Source organism: Zootoca vivipara, chromosome 2 (genome assembly GCF_965207765.1).
Source record: "Zootoca vivipara chromosome 2, rZooViv2.hap1.1, whole genome shotgun sequence".
NCBI lineage: Eukaryota > Metazoa > Chordata > Lepidosauria > Squamata > Lacertidae > Zootoca > Zootoca vivipara.
Genome location: NC_142584.1, coordinates 121,142,435 through 121,159,166, shown reverse-complemented (window position 1 = coordinate 121,159,166; position 16,732 = coordinate 121,142,435). Strand labels below are relative to the sequence as shown.

General features: G+C 43.4%; 2 protein-coding genes across 2 annotated transcripts in view; both read left to right on the top strand.

Moving 5' to 3' along the window:
* The window catches only part of LOC118081421 (uncharacterized), a 40,863-nt gene extending 29,272 nt beyond the window's left edge, over positions 1-11,591 (top strand). Inside the window, 1 exon segment of the mRNA XM_088664373.1 lies at positions 7,090-11,591. Coding sequence (XP_088520499.1) covers positions 7,090-9,612 — 2,523 coding nt within the window. The 3' untranslated portion in view covers positions 9,613-11,591.
* Positions 1-16,732, top strand: part of RXRB (retinoid X receptor beta) — a 371,934-nt gene that overhangs the window by 232,092 nt on the left and 123,110 nt on the right. The window lies entirely within an intron of this gene.

The following is a 16,732-nucleotide window of genomic DNA, read 5'->3' as shown; positions in this document are numbered from 1 at the left end:
AGCAGAAAACAACTTTTCTCCCTCCTCTATATGACATCCATTTATATATTTGAACATGGCTATCATATCACCCCTTAACCTTCTCTTCTCCAGGCTAAACATACCCAGCTCCCTAAGCCATTCCTCATTAGGCATCATTTCTAGGCCTTTGACCATATTGGTTGCCCTCCTCTGGACACAGTCCAACTTGTCAGTATCCTTCTTGGACTGTGATGCCCAGAACTGGACACAGTACTCCAGGTGAGGTCTGACCAGAGCAGAATACAGTGACACTATTACTTCCTTGACCTAGATGCTATACTCCTATTGATGCAGCCCAGAATTACATTGGCTTTTTTAGCTGCTGCATCACACTGCTGGCTCATGTCAAGTGTAGTACTCTACATTTATCCCTGTTAAAATTAATCTTGTTTGCTTTGGCCCAGTTGTCTAATCTGTTAAGGTCATTTTGAAGTGTGATCCTGTCCTCTGGGGTATTAGCCACCCCTCCCAATTCCATGACATCTGCAAACTTGCTCAGGATGCCCTCAAGCCCATCACCCAAGTCATTGATAAAGATGCTGAATAAGACTGGGCCCAAGACAGAACCCTGTGGCACCCCACCAATCACTACTCTCCAGGATGAAGAGGAGCCTACAACTAATCCAGAATGTGGCAGCTAGACTGGTGACTGGGAGTGGCTGCCGAGACCACGTAACACCGGTCTTGAAAGACCTACATTGGCTCCCAGTACGTTTCCGAGCACAATTCAAAGTGTTGGTGCTGACCTTTAAAGCCCTAAACGGCCTCGGCCCAGTATACCTGAAGGAGCGTCTCCACCCCCATCGTTCCTCCCGGACACTCAGGTCCAGCTCCAAGGGCCTTCTTGCGGTTCCCTTGCTGTGAGAAGCCAAGTTGCAGGGAACAAGGCAGAGGGGCTTCTTGGTAGTGGCACCCGCCCTGTGGAACGCCCTCGCACCAGATGACAAAGAGAAAAACAAATACCAGACTTTTAGAGGACATCTGAAGGCAGCCCTGTTTAGGGAAGCTTTTAATGTTTAATAGATTGTTGTATTTTAGTGTTTGTTTGAAGCTGCCCTGAGTGGATGGGGAAACCTAGCCAGATGGGCGGGGTATAAATAATAAATAATTTTTATTATTTTTATTATTCACAAATGCTATGTGAAACATCACTAGTGAACAGGATAATTAAAACCACCAACCCAACAACAGTATTAAAATTGCAGGTTGAGAAAAAAATGGATTTAAAATTACCAAATGACAAGATGAAAGGTCTCGATACTAAATGAGGGAAGGGGGAGACATTTGGGGGGGGGGCTTTTGAAGTCTCCCTGCTGACAAGGGAATTCCAGAGCAAGGACACCTATGTGGGTCTGGAATCCCTCACTGCCTCGTCTCCAGCAGGAAGAGAGGATTTCCAGAGTAGGACCCTTCACTGTTAGGGGGGAGGATTGGAGGTGAGGAGGTGCTGGGGCGATGGATGGACATCAGCCTGCAGAAATGCACACACACACCCTTCCTTTGACAGGACTGTTGTGGTGCTGTCTGTGTGTGACAAGGCAACACTCAAGAACAGTTCCCACCAACTCACGTTACATCATCCCACCACTGCCCACAAGAGGGCGAACTTTCCTCTATGCATGGTAGAATCCTAGAATTGTAGAGTTGGAAGGGACCACGAGGGTCATCTAGTCCAGCCCCCTGCAATGCATGAATATTTTGCCCAAAGTGGGGCTCAAACCCACGATCCTGAGATTCAGAGGCTCATGCTAATCCCTGAGCTGGAAAGAGACAGAGAGCAAAAGAGAAGCCATGTCTGACCCCCGTCAGCCTCTGGACTCCTCCAGCCCCCTAGCAGGAGATTCTTCCCAAGCCTCCCCCCCCCCCCATGAAACTGGTTTCACAAGTATTGGCACCTATCCAGGGATCTGTGCATGAATGAAATCGGTCTGGGGCGATGGATTCTGCAGTCCAGGAATTCCCCCTTTGAAAGGATATCTCAGCCCCCCCTCCGTAAGCAGTCCTCCGTGGCAAGAAGGGGGCTCGGTTTCATATTCCCCGCTTCATCTCTGTTATTCCCATTGGGTTGGCAGGTCTGTCGTTGTTGTTTAGTCGTTTAGTCGTGTCCGATTCTTCGTGACCCCATGGACCAGAGCACGCCAGGCACTCCTGTCTTCCACTGCCTCCCGCAGTTTGGTCAAACTCATGTTCGTAGCTTCGAGAACACTGTCCAACCATCTCGTCCTCTGTCGTCCCCTTCTCCTTGTGCCCTCAATCTTTCCCAACATCAGGGTCTTTTCCAGGGAGTCTTCTCTTCTCATGAGGTGGCCAATGTATTGGAGCCTCAGCTTCAGGATCTGTCCTTCCAGTGAGCACTCAGGGCTGATTTCCTTAAGAATGGATAGGTTTGATCTTCTTGCAGTCCATGGGACTCTCAAGAGCAGGGGTCCCCAAACGAAGGCCCAGGGGCCGGATGTGGCCCAATCACCTTCTAAATCCGGTCCGCGGACGGTCCAGGAATCAGCATGTTTTTACATGAGTAGAATGTGTCCTTTTATTTAAAATGCATCTCTGGGTTATTTTTGGGGCCTGCCTGGTGTTTTTACATGAGTAGAATGTGTCCTTTTATTTAAAATACATCTCTGGGTTATTTGTAGGACATAGGAATTCGTTCATATTTTTTTTCAAAATACAGTCCGGCCCCCCACAAGGTCTGAGGGACAGTGGACCGGCCCCCTGCTGAAAAAGTTTGCTGACCCCTGCTCAAGAGTCTCCTTCAGCACCATAATTCAAAAGCATCAATTCTTTGGCGATCAGCCTTCTTGATGGTCCAGCTCTCACTTCCATACATCACTACTGGGAAAACCATAGCTTTAACTATACGGACCTTTGTCGGCAAGGTGATGTCCCTGCTTTTTAAGATGCTGTCTAGGTTTGTCATTGCTTTTCTCCCAAGAAGCAGGCGTCTTTTAATTTTGTGACTGCTGTCACCATCTGCAGTGATCAAGGAGCCCAGGAAAGTAAAAGGTCTGTCATTACTGCACCCTTTTCCCCCGCCGAGGGAAACCAGTGGGTAGCTTTTTAACGGGGGAGGGGCTGGTGTTTGAAGCTGGGCTTTGCTGGGGGGGGGGGGTTAGGGTTAGGGTTCTGCTCTGCATGCAGAAGGAGGTCCCAGGTTCAGTCTCCGGCCCAGAAGGAGACCCCGCCCCCTCTTAAAAAATTATGGTGGGTGAAGCTTGCAAAACGTCCCACCCTCCCTGCCGCCCCCACTGAGACTGTCCGTGGGGAGGAGAGGCAACTTGGCGGGGATGAAGGGGGCCATGTCCCCATGGAGCCCCAAGAGCAGGAGGCCAAAGGCAACGCCGTCCCGTCCTCTTCCCATCCCAACACAGGGAGAGGCTGCTCTGCGGACGTAGCTCTAGGGGCAAGCGCATCCCAAAAGGAACCGGAAGTGTCGCTGCTAAATGTGCCGGAAGTTTCCAGGCCGGAAGGGGGGGCAGAAGGGCAGTTTCGGGGAGGGGAGGAGCGGCGTCAGTGGAGGACCCCCCATCAGCCCTTTCTATTGCGCATAAGGAAAGCGGAATGATCTGGAGCCAGGGAGGCGGAGGACCAGAGAGGACCAAGAGGTAAAGAGGGAGAGAGGGAAAATAGAGGGGGGGAGATAAGAGGGGGAGGACAGGACAAAGAGACCCCCCCCCCAAGAAAGCGCCCTCCCTGGTGCCCATCGACAGGGCCCCGGAACCATGCGATCCAGGTAGGAAGTGGGGACCCAAACACCTGCAGGGTTTGCCTGGCAAGATCTCCTTGGCGGCAGCATCACCAAACTCCCCTTTCTCTTTCCTGGGGGGGGGGGGCGAGAGATGCCGAGAGATATTGTGAGTTTTGGTTGTTGTTGTTGTTGTTTAGTCGTTTAGTCGTGTCCGACTCTTTGTGACCCCATGGACCAGAGCACGCCAGGCACTCCTGTCTTCCACTGCCTCCCGCAGTTTGGTCAGACTCATGTTGGTAGCTTCGAGAACACTGTCCAACCATCTCGTCCTCTGTCGTCCCCTTCTCCTAGTGCCCTCAATCTTTCCCAACATCAGGGTCTTTTCCAGGGAGTCCCCTTCTCCTTGTGCCCTCCATCTTTCCCAACATCAGGGTCTTTTCCAGGGAGTCCCCTTCTCCTTGTGCCCTCCATCTTTCCCAACATCAGGGTCTTTTCAGAATCTATTCCCTCCTTCGCATCTCTCGTGAGCAGTACTCACCCCCATTGTCTTTTCATCAGCATAGCTGGAGTTCTCTGGAACTACCGTAGTTCTTCACCATTGCAAGGTATTTCTTGAACATGTCCACTGTCTCACTCTTGATGAAATATGCAATACGATACTTCGATAAATCACCAAGAAATATTAGTATGTACCTCTTCTTCCCTAGTGAGGGAACATTCATAGGTCCACTGTAGACTCTGTCAAGTCACTGCAGACTATGTCAAGCACTTTGATACTTCTTTGCTCTGTGCAAGGAGGAAATGAAGGTTTGACAGCTTTCTGAGTAACACAGTTTCTTAGGCACTTTGTTGGTGCTGTGTTGCTCTTTGTCACCTGCGGTCCCCTTGCAAGTTCTCTTTTCTGTAGATCCTGAATGGCGTTGGTGTCCCTGTGTCCCAGCCTTCTATGCAACAGCTCCAGGTCCGCCCCATCTTTCTGGTTTGAGCGTGACACCTTAGCAGACTGATTCTCTGAAAGATCAACCTCATATATGTCATTTATTAGATTGGCTTCAACATACACTTCACCATTCTTTGTCAAATTATATTTTCCATTCCCAAATGTTACAGTTCCTTGCAGTGTGGCCTTCTTTGTTACAATTAAAGCACAAATTTTTTATGGGTGTGACTCTGGCCTTTGCAATCTGTTTAGACGCATAATTAGTGTCTCCATACATGTTCTATAAATCCTTTAAGATTTGAGAAGCATCATTTCTTGCAGTCAATCATGGATTCTTCAGCTTCCATGCTCTGTTGTTGTTTAGTCATTTAGTCGTGTCCGACTCTTCGTGACCCCATGGACCATAGCACGCCAGGCACTCCTGTCTTGCACTGCCTCCCGCAGTTTGGTCAAACTCATGCTGGTAGCTTCGAGAACACTGTCCAACCATCTCGTCCTCTGTCGTCCCCTTCTCCTAGTGCCCTCCATCTTTCCCAACATCAGGGTCTTTTCCAGGGAGTCTTCTCTTCTCATGAGGTGGCCAAAGTATTGGAGCCTCAGCTTCAGGATCTGTCCTTCCAGTGAGCACTCAGGGCTGATTTCCTTAAGAATGGATAGGTTTGATCTTCTTGCAGTCCATGGGACTCTCAAGAGTCTCCTCCAGCACCATAATTCAAAAGCATCAATTCTTCGGCAATCAGCCTTCTTTATGGTCCACCTCTCACTTCCATACATCACTACTGGGAAAACCATAGCTTTAACTATACGGACCTTTGTAGGCAAGGTGATGTCTGCTTTTTAAGATGCTGTCTAGGTTTGTCATTGCTTTTCTCCCAAGAAGCAGGCGTCTTTTAATTTCGTGACTGCTGTCACCATCTGCAGTGATCAAGGAGCCCAAGAAAGTAAAATCTCTCACTGCCTCCATTTCTTCCCCTTCTATTTGCCAGGAGGTGATGGGACCAGTGGCCATGATCTTGGTTTTTTTGATGTTGAGCTTCAGACCATATTTTGCGCTCTCCTCTTTCACCCTCATTAAAAGGTTCTTTAATTCCTCCTCGCTTTCTGCCATCAAGGTTGTGTCATCTGCATACCTGAGGTTGTTGATATTTCTTCCGGCAATCTTAATTCCGGCTTGGGATTCATCTAGTCCAGCCTTTCGCATGATGAATTCTGCATATAAGTTAAATAAGCAGGGAGACAATATACAACCTTGTCGTACTCCTTTCCCAATTTTGAACCAATCAGTTGTTCCATATCCAGTTCTAACTGTAGCTTCTTGTCCCACATAGAGATTTCTCAGGATACAGATGAGGTGATCAGGCACTCCCATTTCTTTAAGAACTTGCCATAGTTTGCTGTGATCGACACAGTCAAAGGCTTTTGCATAGTCAATGAAGCAGAAGTAGACATTTTTCTGAAGCAGAATGAAGCAGAAGTAGACACTTTCCATGCTTTAATCTTGGCTAAATCCTCTTCATTTGAGCCGGTAGGCTTAGGATTTTCAATACAGTGGTACCTCGGGTTACAAACACCTTGGGTTACAAACACTTTGGGTTACAGACTCCGCTAACCCAGAAGTAGTACCTCAGGATGAGAATAGAAATTGTGTGGCGGTGGCGGCATTGGGAGGCCCCTTTAGCTAAAGTGGTACCTCAGGTTAGGAATGGTTTCAGGTAAAGAACGGACCTCTGGAACGAAATACAGTAAGCTGCTTTCCTTCTGCATCTCCAACTCTCTCCATGCAATGCAAGGCTGACAGATGGAGGTCCAACCCCAAGAACATTCTCCTACCTGAACACTCCTTCAGCCAACCACAAGCACCAAGCCTTGTCAGTAGACTTCTATATGGCTCTCCCAAAATGGTCAATATGCACCTCCTGAGGCCAAAGGGACTGTCCAGGTGATTAATAAAGATCTAGAGGTCAAGGGGGACAAAATGTGGCCCAAGGGGTGGAGGATTATAGTGCAGAGGATGAAGAACTTCATAGTGAGCTTAGGAACCTGATTGATAGTGGACAGGTTTATGGACATAGAGCAGCTCCCTTTCCTGTCAAAAACCTCTTTATTTAAATAGTAAATACCACAGTTCAAGCATATTCTAAGATAATACTGCTTCATTAACTATGGTTAAGGGTTATGAAAGGTTGAATGATGCATGACCATTATTTGACATTATTTCATTTCCATTTCCCCAGAATTTGGAACATATGGAGGACAGGAGAGAATGTATGAGATGTTAAAATTAAAGCAAGTGCTGATTGATGTCTGTAATATTCTTTCTTCTCTTCATAGAAAACAAGCAGGATTTCCTCCCCACTTCGCCCTCCAAATCAGACAATGGAGAGGGCAGTCAGAATTGTGTGTGGCCATGTTCAATGTGAATAACGAATAAAACATTTAAATGCATGAAGTGTGGAGAGAGAAAGGAGAGAGAAAGGAGAAACAAGTTGAAAGTATGGAGTGTGGGAAGTGCTTAAATGACAGTGGAACATTAAGAAACCATCAACAAACCTACACTGGGGAAAAACCATTTGAATGCATGGAGTGTGGAAAGAGCTTCAGTAGGAGTGACAACCTGAATTCGCATCATCAGACTAGCACCGGAGAGAAACAATTTAAATGCATGGAGTGTGGAAAGAGCTTTAGTCAGAGTGGAAACCTTAGAATTCATCAACGGACTCACACGGGGGATAAACCATTTGAATGCATGGAGTGTGGAAAGAGCTTTAGTCAGAGTGGACACCTTAGAACTCATCAACGGACTCACACTGGTGAGAAACCATTTAAATGCATGGAGTGTGGAAAGAGCTTCACTTATAGTGGATCACTAAGAGTTCATCAACGGACTCACACGGGGGAGAAACCATTTAAATGCATGGAGTGTGGGAAGAGCTTCACTGACAGTGGAACACTTAGGAAACATCAACGGACTCACACGGGAGAGAAACCATTTAAATGCATGGAGTGTGGAAAGAGCTTCAGTCAGAGTGGTGAACTTAGAAAACATCAACGGACTCACACAGGAGAGAAACCATTTAATTGCATGGAGTGTGGAAACAGCTTCAGTCAGAGTCGTGAACTTAGAAACCATCAACGGATTCACACGGGGGAGAAACCATTTAAATGCATGGAATGTGGAAAGAGCTTCACTGACAGTGGAACACTTAGAAAACATAAACGGACTCACACGGGGGAGAAACCATTTAAATGCATGGAGTGTGGAAAGAGCTTCAGTCAGAGTGGAAACCTGAATTTGCATCATCAGACTCACACGGGGGAGAAACCATTTAAATGCATGGAGTGTGGAAAGAGCTTCACTGACAGTGGAACACTTAGGAAACATCAACGGACTCACACGGGGGAGAAACCATTTAAATGCATGGAGTGTGGAAAGTGCTTCAGTCGGAGTGAAGACCTGAATTCACACCATCAAACTCACACAGGACAGAAACCATTTAAATGCATGGAGTGTGGAAAGAGCTTCAGTGTAAGTGGAACACTTAGAATTCATCAACGGAATCACACTGGGGAAAAACCATTCCAATGCATGGAGTGTGGAAAGAGCTTCACTAATAGTGGAACATTTAGAAGACATCAACGGATTCACACTGGGGAAAAACCATTCCAATGCATGGAGTGTGGAAGGAGCTTTAGTGTAAGTGGAACACTTAGAAAACATCAACACATTCACACTGGGGAGAAAACATTTAAATGTACAGAATGTGGAAAGAGCTTCAGTTGGAGTGGTGACCTTAGAAACCATCAACGGACTCACACAGGAGAGAAACCATTTAAATGCATGGAGTGTGGAAAGAGCTTCAGTTGGAGTGGTGACCTTAGAAAACATCAACGGACTCACATGGGGGAGAAACCATTTAAATGTATGGAGTGTGGAAAGAGCTTCAGTCACAGTGGACACTTTAGAATTCATCAACGGAATCACACTGGGGAGAAACCATTTAAATGTATAGAGTGTGGAAAGAGCTTCACTGAGCGTGGAACACTTAGAAAACATCAACAAATTCACACAGGGGAGAAACCATTTATATGCATGGAATGTGGGAAGAGCTTCAGTTGGAGTGGACACCTTAAAATCCATCAACGGACTCACACGGGGGAGAAACCATTTAAATGCATGGAGTGTGGAAAGTGCTTCAGTAGGAGTGACAAGCTGAATTTGCATCATCAGACTCACACAGGAGATAAAGTATTGAAATGCATGGTGTGTGGAAAGAGCTTCAGTCAGAATGGTGACCTTAGAAAGCATCAACGGACTCACACAGGAGAGAAACCATTTAAATGCATGGAGTGTGGAAAGAGCTTCACTGATAGTGGAACACTTAGAAAACATCATCGGACTCACACGGGGGAGAAACCATTTAAATGCATGGAGTGTGGAAAGTGCTTCAGTAGGAGTGACAAGCTGAATCTGCATCATCAGACTCACACAGGAGATAAACCATTTAAATGCCTGGAGTGTGGAAAGAGATTTAGTCAGAGTGGAAAGCTTAGAATTCATCAACGGACTCACACGGGGGAGAAACCATTTCAATGCTTGGAGTGTGGAAAGAGTTTTAGTCAGAGTGGAAACCTTAGAAATCATCAATGGACTCACACGGGGGAGAAACCATTTCAATACATAGAGTGTGGAAAGAGCTTCACTGAGAGTGGACATCTTACAAAACATCAACAAACTAATACAGGGGAGTAACCATATAAGTTCCAGGGAAGTGGACAGAGGTTCTGTTGAAGTGGAAGTCTTACAAACCATCACAAGACTCCGAGGCCTAAAAGCTGTAAGAGTGGAAACTACAAGCAATCAATTAACTCAAAGAAGAGAAATTGTTTAAACAGAAGTATTGTAGATTTTACTTTGATTATTATGGAACGCTTTTTAGACTGTAGAACCTGTTTCTCTCAATAACATTGATGTTAGAGAAACTGTCCACTCGGAGAGAAACAGGTTCTACACTCGAAAAAGCATTCCATAATAATCATAATAATCAAATAATAATCTCTGTGTAATTAAGAAGAACAGAGAGACTCTGGGTACAGCTATTCCAGAGAATGGGTTGTTTGTGCTTAGAGACTGTTCTGAATATTCTGCAGTAGTTAGTAATGCTCAAAAAGTGTTTAAGAATGAGCCTATGCACAAAAACTGCATTCATTTACTTCACCGCAGATTAGGACATGCTAATTGGGAAAATGTGTTGAAAATGCCTGATTTAACTGAAGGATGCAAGTTGCAGAATTGTGAAAAGTATCTAGACTGTAACGTTTGCAAGAAAGTTAAAAGTCACAGAGGTTCTTATCCTAGAAGTGACAGGGTGTCTGAAGTCCCGTTTCAGCTAGTCCATGCTGACGTGTCAGGACCGTTCCCTGAGAGCAGGGGTCGTTCATGTTTTGCCCTTATAATTGTGGACGATGCCACACGTTTTGGCTGGTGTTATCCCATGAAGCACAAAGGTGAAGTGTTCACCAAGTTTAAAGGTTGGGTTGCTATGGTTGAAAGGCAATTTGACCGTAAAGTCAGGAAACTCCAATCGGACAGAGGAGGAGAATTTATGTCTGGGGCATTCCATAATTGGCTTCAAAATAAGGGCATAGGGCATAGGAAAACAAATCCTTTTAGTCCTGAAGAGAACGGCCTTGAGGACGCAGGTCTTTCAATTGTCTTTGGGCGGAATTGATGTTAACTGCTAATTATTTGCAGAACAGGTTGTTCCATAGTGCCATTGGTACAATGCCATACTTCGAATTGTTTAAAAAACAGCCTACAGTTGACCACCTGCATACATTTGGAGTACAGGCATGGGTACACATTCCCAAATCCCAGAGAAGCAAAGGTGACCCTAAGTCCAAGCTGCTTGTGTTTGTCGGGTACCAAGATCTTGGCAAAGGGTACCGGTTTGCTGAAGGGCTGAGTGGGCTTGTAATCTCCAGACCAGAAACGCAACATTTTGTGAGCAAAAGGGCTGGGAGAAACTGCACGCTAACTCAGAAGTCTGGTTACAATATTCTCAAAAGTTTACTGGCACTAAAGAGCAAAGAGGAGGGAGTACAGATTCTGAGGGGGAGGAAGATAAGGAAGTGCAGGTGCAAAGAGGAAATAAAAGAGTGTTATGTTCAGACTCAGAGCAGGAGGATAGTTCGCCTGTTGCGAAGCAACGGCAAGGGGGGCTGCAGACTGAGGGGGATGGGAGTAAAGAGGAAGAAAGTTTTTTCTCCGAGACGTTCTAAGAGGGAGAACAAGGGAATTCCTCCGAAAAGATTTTCCCAAGATACAGTCAATGTTTTTCATGTAGCCTGTGAACCTGGAGGTTCCAGGAGGTTTTGAAACTTCCAGGGGAAGAAGCAAATCTCTGGATGCGGGCCATGAGAGAAGAGATGGATTCTCTTAAAGAACATGATGTTTTTACAGCCATGTCACCACCCAAAGGAGTCATGACCAAACCATTGGCATGTGTAAAAAAAAAAGAAACTGATGTGCGAAAATTTGGGTTTGTTTGAAAAAATGAGTTAAAAGCACTTTGCTTATGCTCAGGAGCTAATTGCTTAGGTGTGTTCACTGTGAGGGGTGTTAGAGATTTGACCTCTCTGTGTGAACGTGCAGCTCAACACACCACACCAATTAAGCACCTGGTTAATGACTCAGCTCTGCTCGTAGCTGAAATCTGCCCAGAGATAGTAACCTAGCAACAATTTCAGAGATAGTAACCTAGCAACAGCTAGTTGATCGGTGTAAGGAACAATAAAGATAGAGACCAACATGTGCTCAGTGTGGAGAGTTAGTGGAGATGGTGTATGGTGTGAGAGGTTTGGTTAATGCGAGAGAGAGAATTAGGATTACTGATCTATGTACTGTTTGTTGTTTTCTTGTAAATAAACCTGTATATAGTTACTGTTGTAAAATTTAAGCTGGTTCCTATGAACCCAGAGAAATGGATCTTGACCCAGGGAGAGCTCAAGGATCCAGGCAAGCAGACGAATTTAAGCGTCTCCTGCCCACCAAATAACAGAGACCAAACCAGGACGTACGAAGCAAGGCACTTTTATTTTTGCTGTTGCAACAGGGTCCTTCCTCTCACACAGGAGAACAAGGAAGGAACCCCAAACAAAGATGTCTTGCCCTTAAAAAGAAATTTGAAATTGGTTTCAGCCCACCCCCCAGAAGCATCATCCATATGTCACAGAAGGGGTGTAGCCCAAGACCCCCCTCCCTAGATTCATCATAGGTACATCATGAAAGGGGAGGTCTGGTGGCAGTAATCTGAGCAGTCTGGACCCTGCCCCCTGCCCCCCAAAACCTAATCAACAAAATTGAGAGATATTTACATTTCCCTGTTTCCCAGCCAAGTTAATCACACCCTTTTGTCTGGCAGTCAGGTATCAGGATGCCAGGGATTATCACTTTAATTCCTGAGACAATGAGAAGGTTCCCCCCACCCCACTTCTTCCTTGCAGAGGAACACCTGGTCAGAGAGAGAGTCAAAATGGTGTCAGAAAGGCCTGTCTTCCTGTGCTGCTTCAGACATGTGCCTGTACATTCATGTACATGTTTTATGAACAATTATTATATATATATAGATATGACCTCAAAATTCTTATAACAATTCCCCATTTGGGGCTATAATTTTTCTTAAAAATTGTTGCCCCACAAAAGAATAACCAGATGTGTTGTTTTAGTACTTTGGGAGAAGCATTTCTCAAAAATGGTCTATGTATTACACTTAACAGGATGGTCCACCAATATTGACTGGAAAGTGCAGTTTGCTTGTTTACCCTTTTGTGTGTTCTCAGGTGTCAAAAGCTAGCTCTCCTCTGGTTGCACACCTCCAACGTGGCACAACAGCAACAATCCCTGGTGAATCCCCTTAGGGCTTTCATATTGACCATGTCGCCTGGCACTCACCATAGCTGCCACAGGTTTGGACATGTCATGAGAGAGATGCCTTTGCCTTGGGCTTTCTATGGGCCTTTATTATAGGCTCTGGCCTTGCACTGTAGGGAGTTGCCCAGTTGCTCTTAAAGGAAGAAAGCTACTTGCACCTTGGATACACTTGCCCAATTAGAACTGAAGCCAAATTAAAATTTATACAGCCCCATAAAACATGTCCAAATTAGTCAAATTTAACTCTAAAAGGGATCATTCCTGTTAAATCAAGACATAAATACCTTCATTTATCTGGTGTTTCATGGATCTTGGAGCTTATTCTTGGTAAAATGAGTAAAAACAAATTTAAAAAATGTGTAGAGAAGGTTGGCACACTGCAGAGTGCCAGGTGGGACAAGAAAATGTGGTCATAAGTTGATCTAATCTAAATACTGAACTATGCAATATCCTGATCCTTTAAAAGGCATACAATGCATGGCAATAATACAAAAAAAAAAACATTGGGACACTATACATTTTTTTTTAAAAAAAAAAACCCAACAATTAAACACAAAATTGGTTCACCTCCCCCTCCTTGTGGAAATAACATACTGTCAGACATAGTTCAATGTTTCTGTCGAATATCACGCAACATAAGACCTAATAATTATATATCAGTTGTATGTCTTGAGGCCATCATGATCTTGAGACAATTCCGGCTGCTTTTAAATCCTAGGGCACAGAGTCTTGAGGTCAAGGAGAGAGAATGTCCTTGCAATTCACTTTCCCCCTTTGTCCCAAAGTCATTTGACACATTTCAGTATTCCTATATAACACATAATGCACAAAACCTTCAAATTATTAATTATACGCCATTTGTATATCTTGAGGCAATCAGGTGAACTTGAGATAATTCTTGCTGCTTTTGCATGTATCTCCAACAAGGGGGTTTTCTTGTCTGCCTTCGAGTCACTGGGAGGAAGTTAACAGTACTTCTATAACAGCACTTCTAAACCTTGCTGAAACGTTATAGCTTTCTAGGTCCTCCTTCTTAGGTTGTGATCAAAGAGATAAAATGTCAATTTGGTTTCCTGTAAAACATCCTTTTGAAAATAGGCCTGCAGGGGGTTGGGGCCTGAAGATATAATTAGTTAAAAAATAATAGTGATAAATAGTCAAGAAAGGGGAGAATATTCTAGAAATTTCTTCTTGGGGAGCTGCAAATAATATAAGATCATAGTTATTTAATTACTGCTGTTATTGTCTACTCAGTCAGTTTAATTTACTTCACCTAGTTTGGCTGTGGAGGAAACAAAGGACAAAAATTTTGTTAATTAGGACACAATCGATAAGTTATTAACATTTTCCTTATGTGGTTCTGAATTCTCTTTGAGGTTCATGTATCTTGTTTGAAAGGGATTATTATTATTATTATTTACAGGAAAGAATGACTTAGATGCTACATTTGTATGTACAGAAAGAAAAAGTAGAAATACCAAAAAAAAAAAGATACAAAAATAAAACAAAATAAAATTTAGATTACCACTCACACAACAATTTTTACCTGGTTATTGTTAGAATAATTTCATAGACATAATGGAAAAACTGATATAATAAATGGAAGCAGATTATTTATAAGCTAAAGAGAAGCGCCAAAGAGAAATGAAATTACTGTTTGTATCTCCTCACTCCTCACTTTTTTTTTTTTTTTTTTTTGCTGTGGAAGAAAAGAATTGGCAAAACACTCAATCATTGCTACATTAGAAAAGGGAGGGTTATATTAACATAGGGTAATGCTTCGGGGTGAAATGCAAATGGGAGATAAGTATCCATCCTGAGTACCTGCTAGGAAAGAAATGGAGCCTTTTGTTTGCATAGTCTGTCAACTGGTAGACAGCAATTTTCTATGAATTTCCAAGTGTGGAGGGGCTTGTTTAGGTGGCGTCCCCCCCCCCCCCATTGGGAGATAATTTTGCATTAAGGTTCTGAAAGAATTTCTCCACACCCTGAATCTCAGTATTCTGCTGGAAAGGGAAAATTATTTCATGTGAAAATCAGTCAGGAAATGTTCCTAAAATGTACAGAGTTTTGCATGTTGAACTGGAATTGGCAGCTTCTAAACAGTTGATGGTTCTCAATGGTTCTTTATCTATTTATTTTTACATAAGGAAATTTAAATTTAAGTTTCATGTGCAAAGCATAACCTTGAACCTCTTAATTAATTTATAAACTACTCAAGAGACAGACTTATAGTAGTACTCTGCTATTTATACCTGTGGAAAGAATCTGGCATGTTAAGATTTTTGGAACTTGGCAACCACTTAACCTTGATGGACCAGTAACACACATGAGGTTGTTTTCCCTCAGTGGTTCAAAGCTTTACATTAAGAAATTTGAATAATATTTCATGAGCAGATTATAACCTTTTCGCCCCTTAGTTAAAACCTCATTTTTCTCCTCTATTTTCCTCTTCAAGCTGACATAGCCTCTGTGCATGTACAGAGTTCATGATTCGGCAGTCTATTGTACCATTTTTTAAAGTGCTGCACCTCTTGACAAAATTACCATCTGAATAAAGGAAGGGAAGGGGAAAGAGTAGATTTTAAAATAGGGTTAGATTTTACACAGAAACTCACTTTTCAGTGCTTACAAACACATTTTCTCTCCCTCCTTTTTGCAAGTTTGGAAAGGGTTGGAAGGGATCTTGAGTAATCTAGTCCACCCCTTCTGAAATATGGGGATCTCAACACTATCACTGCCCTTAGGATACACATACATTTGAGTACAGACGCCTGACTGGGAAGGAAACACAGGCTATGCCCTATCACGGAAGCACATGTGTGTACTAAGGGAAAAATAAGGAAGGGGAAGATTAAAAGTACCAACGTTATATAGAAGCCTTTAGCAAACCTTAAGATTGGATAAACAGTTTAAGAGGGAATTTACTTCCTTACTAAAACCATTCTGTCCATTTGAATCAAGGTTAAAGTGACTCAGATAGACATTTGCTGGCTATGGATCCTCTACTTTTAATAACATTTCCCTAGAAGGAACACCATATTCCATAGTCACATGGTGAAACATTACATACAGAGCACATGGCTCCCTTGTGACACAGACCTTAAATATTGTGAGTTCACAAACAAACATTTTCAAGGTTACAATCTCCCTTTTCCCTTCCCGCTCCCCCTTTCTGTACAGAAAGGGGTAGGTATGCACATACACCCCACTTTTACTCTCTAGAGAAAGATTGGGAAATGTTCAAGACTTTCATATGTGCTTAAACTTTAACCCTTAATAGAGAAAGTGATAAAAACTTATATAATCACTCCACAAAAACAACAATTACACTCTTGTTCCAACTCTGAAAACCAATAATCTTTCCTTGCCAGAAAGCAGAGCTGGGCTGAATTTCAACCCATCACCACATCAGACACATTGCCTTTCACATAGCTCTAAAATGGGGGTTAGAAGGGACCCTGAGGTCATTTAGTCTAACCCTCTAAGATACAGGATTCACAAGATTTGAATGAAAATACCAACTTTATATAGAACCCTTTAGCAGATGAGTTTTTTTCCTTAAGAGGTGATATCAGGAGCCCAACACAATTGAAGTTAAAACTAGACTCAGATAGACAATTCCTGGCTAAGGAAGCTCTACTTTTGACAAACAATTCACCTTTATAGGAATAGCTGTTCAATTTTCCTTTAGTCAATATTCCTCTAGTCACTTGGAGGAAGACTCCCTTTTAGAGCCTCTCTCAATAACAAACATTTGCACACCTCATGAAGTGAACATTTTCAAGTTTCAAAATATTTTCAAAGCATTGAGCAAGCATTTTCAAACTTACTACTCTTATTTTCCTTCATCCTGCCCCCTCTTTTTACTTTTGGAGAGGAAAAAATGGCCTTCTACAGCCTCTTTAAAACAAACCTTTACACACTACCTCCACTCTTTTAAATATTTGCCATTGTTTTTGGGTTGATCAAGCCCTTACATAAGATTATTTAAGCAAGCTTGCCTTATTATTATATTATTTTAAACTATGCATGCTTTAAAAAAGGCAGTCTGTGGGTGTCATGGCCAAATTTTACACAAACCCCTAATTTCCTAAACCTGGATTATATCTCTCATTTACTTTAAGGGGAACAATGAACTATAGCAGACACA